This window comes from Glycine soja, chromosome 1, assembly GCF_004193775.1.
Source record: "Glycine soja cultivar W05 chromosome 1, ASM419377v2, whole genome shotgun sequence".
Classification (NCBI taxonomy): Eukaryota; Viridiplantae; Streptophyta; class Magnoliopsida; order Fabales; family Fabaceae; genus Glycine; species Glycine soja.
Window position 1 is genome coordinate 26,111,016 of NC_041002.1, and position 7,524 is coordinate 26,118,539.

The 7,524-nt window shown below is 31.3% G+C and overlaps 1 protein-coding gene across 2 annotated transcripts; it reads right to left on the reverse strand.

The window, feature by feature from the left end:
* Nucleotides 1-2,213: 2,213 nt before the first annotated feature.
* On the reverse strand, nt 2,214-6,722 carry LOC114413879 (transcription factor bHLH30-like). 2 transcript variants are annotated; one of them, XM_028378363.1, is made up of 3 exons: nt 6,304-6,722; nt 5,352-6,048; nt 2,214-3,326 (listed from the first exon to the last, which is right to left on the reverse strand). In XM_028378363.1, the coding sequence occupies exons 2-3, from the start codon at nt 5,979-5,981 to the stop codon at nt 2,826-2,828; spliced, it is 1,131 nt and encodes a 376-aa protein (XP_028234164.1). In that variant the 5' UTR covers nt 5,982-6,048; nt 6,304-6,722; the 3' UTR covers nt 2,214-2,825. The 2 variants fall into 2 exon arrangements, with proteins under 2 accessions (XP_028234164.1, XP_028234163.1); XM_028378362.1 differs by having other exon boundaries at nt 5,352-6,161.
* Between the last annotated feature and the right edge of the window lie 802 nt (nt 6,723-7,524).

The window sequence follows — 7,524 nt, forward strand, 5'->3', positions numbered from 1 at the left end:
TTTTTACTATTATTAATTTCGTATTTCAGTTCGCTTGTTCTTTAATTCACACAACAAACAACCCCCCCATTGTTATTGTTACTGCTAGTATATTATGAACAATTGTTTTATCATTGCTGGTTGGGAAACGACCTAGGATCACTTCCTAGTTACTGTATTTTAATGTTTATTTGATTCGGGTACGGTCTCGATCAACCTTCGTCCATAATTCAAACTGTTTGATCAATTCACCTACACTAGTCCCACCGAGCGTGTCAACTTTTTCATTGTATGAATACTTGACAATTAGCCAAATAGAATTCAACTACAACTGCCCTAACTAGATTCCAAAATTTGAATATGTGAGTTAAACGATATAATTACCAAGAGAAAAAATCTTCCTCTTGACCTTGTATGAGCTCTCAAGTTACTAAAGAAAACACTTGATTGGAGGTAAATCCTAACAAAAATATGAATAAACAACTAAACTAACCGTTGAATTTGAAAGAAAGCAATAAATTGGGTCAAAATAATAACTGAAAAATAATTAGTTTGTTTGGTTGAAGGTCATGTAAGAATTTCTAAAATAAATATTTATACGGTAAAATCTAAGCTTAACTAATGTACATTGTGTTTCTACCACGTTAGATCACTAGAGACTCATTTACAACTATTCGGTTATTTTGTGTTTATCTCGGCTAGACCATCCACTCAACATATCTCTCACGTTCCTATTTTTTAGGAATTGCTCCAACATCATGGGACTTCACGTGTAAAACTTACTCTTATCACCTATCTTACATCCTTAACTTCCATTTGATTCCCATTAGCATTACATTTCAAAATATTTAATCAAATATTTTGAATTTTCAAATTAATTAATCGAATTATCCATATCTTAATCTTTTACCTGAAATATCTAATATCTTTATGCGACTAAGATTTGATTCGGCTAATTAACTTTTCATCAACATATTTTAAAAATAACATATTTTGAATGACAACAAATATATTAATTTCTGGTAAACTGAATACATCATTATATCGAGTGTGCATATAAATAGTGTTATTTTTAAATGTTTTATTCTTTATAATGATTTTCTATGGAATCACTTTATCTTCACTTAAACCTTTGACAGAATGGTCGAACTCTCGGATTAGATATAGATCTTTTATACACGAGTTTATCTGGGACAAATTCTTTATAAATTGAGTTGGGTATCTTCTTGCTGTCGAATATAAATATGTTTATTAATTGGCTGACAAAAAACAATGATTTTGTAACATTTGGATTCGAATACAATATTAACTAATCAATATTATTTTTTTGGTATGCAAAATGTGTCTCCCATTTTACAGTCAAAAGGATGAAAGATTGTCAAAGTTATCAGAGAATATACTGGTAAACACTCCATAATACTTTAGCTAGATTTCAGGCATTTATCACACTAGTTTTACGTTAATAAATCTTTCCTCAAACACACTATCAAAGGGATTAGTGTATCTAATGATAAACCCTTCTTACAAAAAAAAGTTATCTTTCTTTATTCACAAAAAAACTGTCATCTATTAACCGTTTGTTACATTAACTTCTCTTAATATAACCATAGTATAATAAAATATTAAATAAAGTACATTAAGAGTATGATACATCATGTTCGGAAATTAAATAATAAGTTTTACAAAATCTAAAATATTAATTACATTTTTAATATATATATTTATATATATATATATATATATATATATATATATATATTCTTTATATAACATATACAAAATGTTTTATATCTTGAATGAGGCAGTATTTTTCAATGATTTAATTATTTGTTTACTTCTTATAATTTTTAATTTTTATTTATTTTTAATCTTATAGTTAGTTAATAAGTAAATTTTTTAATCTTTAAAATCTATATTTTAATTCTTAAAAAATTCTTAACTGAGTTAAGAAATTTTAATGATAGAGATCTTTTAAAAATTAAAATACATCAGAAACTATAAAATTCACTATTAATTATAGAGACTATAATTAAATATTTTAATTTAATATTTTCTTTATGAGATAATGAGAAGATTGGTAAGAAGACAAAATAACATTGCTCGTTAAAAAGTGAGAAGAAGGTGGTGATGCTGGTCTGTTACCAGTGGTCATGTGGGGACGCAGCACATGACGATAACTGAATCGCCACCATCCAATTCGTAGTGATAATCATGATATATGCCATGCACGGATGGATGCACACACACTCTTCTACTCTCTCAAATCTGAATAGATCAGAGAGTGAAGAGAACAAGAAAATAAATAAACAAAGATACTTACACAACAAGAATAAGAAAACTTCAAAACAAAACAAAGACAGCTCCTAGCAGCTGTGGCTGCAGCATACTACTAGTATATATATGTTCGAATTTAATGAAGATGGCATTTTCTCCTCTCTTCACAGAGAGCAATCAATGCCTCATTTTCCATGTTAGGATTTAATATAAGGTTTCTCTTCCCACGAAAAAGATCCTTTTCTGTTCCTTTCCCTAACCTAGACCCCTCTAATTCTCTCTCTTTGGATTCAGCACAAGCAAACAAGTACATGTACAAAGACCACACATTATGTACCATTACCTCATTGCTTCATGATGACCACCATGATGGACAAAATACATTATAGTAGTAGTAAATGATGACATTTTTTTAACACACCAAAAACCAAACATAAATTAAAAATAAAAACCTAATATAAAGAAAATCAAAGATAATTAGGTGAGAACATGATAGTATATATACTATATCGGTCCTTTAATTAGAGAAAATATATAATATAATAATTAGTTAGAAAAAATATATTATTAATTCATAAAGACCTTTGTTCAAGGATATTGATATTATTATTAGTAGTAGTCCTTTGGCGCTTAACATTCCCAGAAGCTGATTCATCCCCACCACCACTCTTCTCCATCACTGCCTTGAGTGCTTCTTGAATTGAGCTAATACAGAATTGTTGTTGTTGTTGTTGCATGCTTTGTTCTCCATTATGGGTGTTTGAATTTGAATTATCTTCATCACCGGTTATGACTAACACGTTCTTCACACGTCCACCAAGGGACGTGATTTCGGCTTTGAGGGTTCTGAGTCTCAACGCTTTTAGTGTTTTGATTAGGTCAGGCAAGAGATCTGACCTATCTTCGCAGCACAGAGAGGCTTTGATCACGAACTTTCCGTCTTCGTCGACTGCATCAACGGTTAACTCGTCTGATTCGGTTGGCACTGGACTCGTTTCTGCTATGAGTGAGGTTTGGCGCTTCAGCTCCTTCACGTGTTGAATCACTTCTGCCAATAACGAAGCTTTGTCTGTCTAGAAAAATGATTTGAAAACTTGTCAGATTAAGTAGTAAATTATAAGACATGCAATATATGACACATTTTTCTTTGCTGGCTAAATTATGAAATACTAGTATTAGCAACAACACACATTCTAACACGTTAATACATTGAGTTTCAAGTTTATTTTTTTTATTCATAGTTCATGTAGTAATCTATTTTCTTTAATAGTACTACTTAAAATAGTAGTAAGTTTGAATGCACCAAATGAGAAAAAGAAAGAAGTTCTCAACAACGATATCAAAATCTTTAAATTTCCAAGAATGCCAGAGAATTTTTTTCTTCTATATATATTTGACCACTTATGATTTCATGAGTTCCAAATTGTTGTAAAAGTTATATTAAAATGTGTTATTGACAAGAAAAAAAATGCTATAAACACACTCATTAACATATTTTATTATAATGCTTTCTAAATATATAGTACTGACTATTGAATGAATAAATAAAAGCATAAAACTTTTAAATATAATTTTTTATATTATTTTTAATTTAAGGAAGAATAGTTTACATTAAAGATTAACACATCAAGATGAAACTTTAGAAGAGTATTAAGAGTATCTGAATATATTTAAATTTTGTCCTAAATAATTTTTTTAAGAAAAATCACAGTTAAAATGTAGTATAAAAATTATGATAAAGTATATGGGTAACATTTTTAAAACATTTTTTAATTTCCTAATCAATGTTTAATACTATTATCTCATGATTAACAATAATGGTTGGAAATTGTGCATTGTGTGAAATGAGATTGACGGGGTTGTGGGGAAGTTTGAGGCATAGGTAGGGCTATAGCTCTGATAATTATGGAATGTAAGTAGTGGAGGTATTTTGAACGGTGTAAGTGGCATGAAGCACGTGTAGATATAGAGATGACATGAGATGAGATAGGTATATAGAATAGTGCGAGGGTGCATGTGTGTGTGACTGAAAAGGGTGCTAGCTTGTCTCTCTGGCTTTAGTTCTTTCTTTTTCATTATCGATCTGAGTATGACTGATCAATATTATCCGGCAAGAAATTTCCATGTGTAGCTTTTCAACTGCTCCTTGGTTCCTCTTTATCGCATCAACAAGCGACGTTAACGCTAATACTACCTTTCTTTCATCTTTAATCACTTTTTCTACTAATAACCTCCTCGGAACTACCACACAAAAAGAAAGTATATAACATGTCTTTTGGAAATGCTTAAATTGGAAATGCTAGCAACAAATTTTATATAACATGTCTTTTGTTATAGTATAAAAAATTATAAAATTACTAGATCTTACATTGTTTTCAATAAATCTTATTTCATAATTTTTTCTTTTTCAATAAAATTTAACCAACGATATATTAGTAGTAGTAGAATGAGTATCTAAGAAGATGTTGCTACATATCACTCATCCTTTGAACAAAATAAGAACTGGCAAAACCAGCAGAAAGGAATATATATAGTAAAAGAAACAAACAAGACCGTTTGCATGCACCCATTTTCTAAATATGATTTTGGTTAGTTTATACTTTATATGTTATAACAGATCAAAGTAATGTGTAGAATCACCATGTAACAAAAAATGTAATGTGTAGAATCTTGGTAAGACTTACAAACATTCTCTTAATTCAAAAATCTCAATCAAGAAATCCAGAAAAACAAAATAAAAATATACCCCGTTGAGCATGCTCCTATTATATACATACTTTCACCAGACATGTGCATGTTAGGCGTGATCTTATACGAGGTTTTGTCAAATTTTGTTATCTTCTTTTTCAGTTAGACATGACATGATTAATCAAAAAATCATAATAATATTTGAAATTTCGGGTTTGGACAAAATTGACTGCACGTTTATATAAAACAAACTATTATTTTTCTTTAAAATAAGGTGAAGCAAGCATGCACTTAAACAGTCTTATGGGCTGACAGTCCAAAAGATTTTTACACTTAATTAATCACATATGCTAATTTTTCAATAATTACTGAAAGTGTATATTAATTAAAACTCGTTAATATAAACTTACTTTGGTGGTGTTAGGAAGCAAACTGCGAAGCTTGGCAAGATGGTTGTTGATTCTCTCTCTACGTCTTCTTTCAGCTTCACTGTGACTCTTTGAAGCAGCAAGAGCCTTAGCCTCCATGATTTCTTGAGCAGTCATCTTTCCCAGCTCGGCTTGGAGTCCAAAGGGTGCTGCTGAACCGGGTTGAACCATGGGTCCAAGGGTGTCAGAAATGATCCTCAGATGGTGGTGGTGATCAAGATGAGAAGAGGGACCCTCGTATGCAAACTGAAGAGAAGGGACAACCCTTCTGCTGCTGAAGAAGCTTGCATAGGGTGAAGGTGTTGTGGGAGGAGGGACAAGAAATGGTGCTTGCTCATGATGATGATGAACCGGGTTTGTGTTGTTGTTGTTGATGTAGTGAACCGGGTTGGAGTTGAAGGAGTGAACCGGAGGCATGGACCATGATTGTTGTTGCAAGGTTGGAGAGACTTCAGGTGGGAACATTAGCCCTCTTGAAGCACCACCCCCAAAGATGTCACTGTTTTGTTGCATCTGTTGTTGAAGGAGGTGTTCTTGGTAGCTTTGAATGTTGTTTTTGGTATCGATTGGTAAAGAGGAACACTGACCTTGATCTTCTAATTCCTTTTTCATCTCCCTCTATTTATGCGTGTTGTTTCTGAGAGCTATGGCTGTGTGAATAAAACTCCAAAGTCGAAAGCTTTATATGTGATGGTGTAGTGAAAAGAGAAGGAAAATTTGAGGGTTCAAATGTCAGAAAGGTGAGGGTATTTTCTGTTTTGTCTGATTGACTATAAGAAAAAGGAACTAGAGCTGAAAGGGAAAAAGGGTATCGAGAAGAATATTATTTCATATAGTATTTTGTTTACATTTGCACAATGAATAATAAAAATGAAACGAGCATTGGAAACAAGAAAAAAGAGGAAATTAATTAAAATAGAAAAAAGACACAAACCTTAATTCCTTTTGATCCAAGGGATGAGTAGTACTGATTGTGGTCTCTTCTAGTTCTGTCTTGTGGTTCTATCACATGTGTTGAAGGATCAATCAGTTACTTTCTCTTGTGGGGGTGGGAGTGGGGGTGGTGAAAGAGAAAGGCCAAAGGGTTTTGTTTTGAACTTCAATTCTCTTTCTCTCTCAAATCTCTTTCACTTGGTAGGTGTTTATACTTCTGCCACGATTGTGTGGTAATGACCCCTTTTATCCTTGGCCTTCAATAGAGCCTTCCTTTTCCTTTATGCTTTGTTGGTGTCTTTTTGGACTTATTTTTGCTCGTTGCTCTCTATGATCTTCTTCTCTCTCTGCACTCTTGCAGCCTTCACCCTCTAAAATATATAGAGCCTGTTTGAGTACTGGTAGTCCCCTTTCCTTCCTTCTTACGGCATTAACTTTATATCATCCCATGTAGCTTTCAGGGCTGTCCGTGGAGTGGCATCTTTTTAAACACAAGATAAAATATAAGATATCACTAACGAGTGTTATTAGAATCTTGTGGTTAAGTAACAAGAAAATATTTTTAAAAATTATGAAAAATATAATATTATTCATCCTAAGAGTTTTTAAATTTCTTAATCAATCTTCTAAAACACTGATTATTTTTCACCAAAAAAATAAATCTAATACCAGCCAGTACAAATGTTTTGTATAACTATATAGTGAAATCTTTAGTATAATCTCATAAAGTAATTAACACTAATTTTACTAATTTTTTGTTGCTTTGAGTGGTTCAAAGTGTATAATTACACTAGCGGTGAAAGAAAGAGAGAGAAATGTAGATGGGAAACACAAGCATGAACAGAGTGAACACAACACAGATTGTCGACCGACCGAGGACCAAAAAGGCTGAATAGTTATCATCATGATAAAAAAGGTTAGCTTAACCTTTTCTTTCTTTTTCCATTTTCTAAATTTTCAGTAACTAGTTCAATTTTATATACATTTTTTCAGTTTTGTTTATTATCATTAGGGTAAGTGATTTTTTTTTCTCTTGTATAAATATGTAACAATTTAGTTCTTAAAACAAAAAAAAATAAAAATTTAATCTCTAAAGATATAAAAATCAATAATGTCTTGTCTTTAAGTTTTGTAAGTCTATCTTATCTTAATATTGAAAATTTTTAATATTAACTTAACATTAAATTATATTACGATAGAATGTAATGATCATATTTTTTTA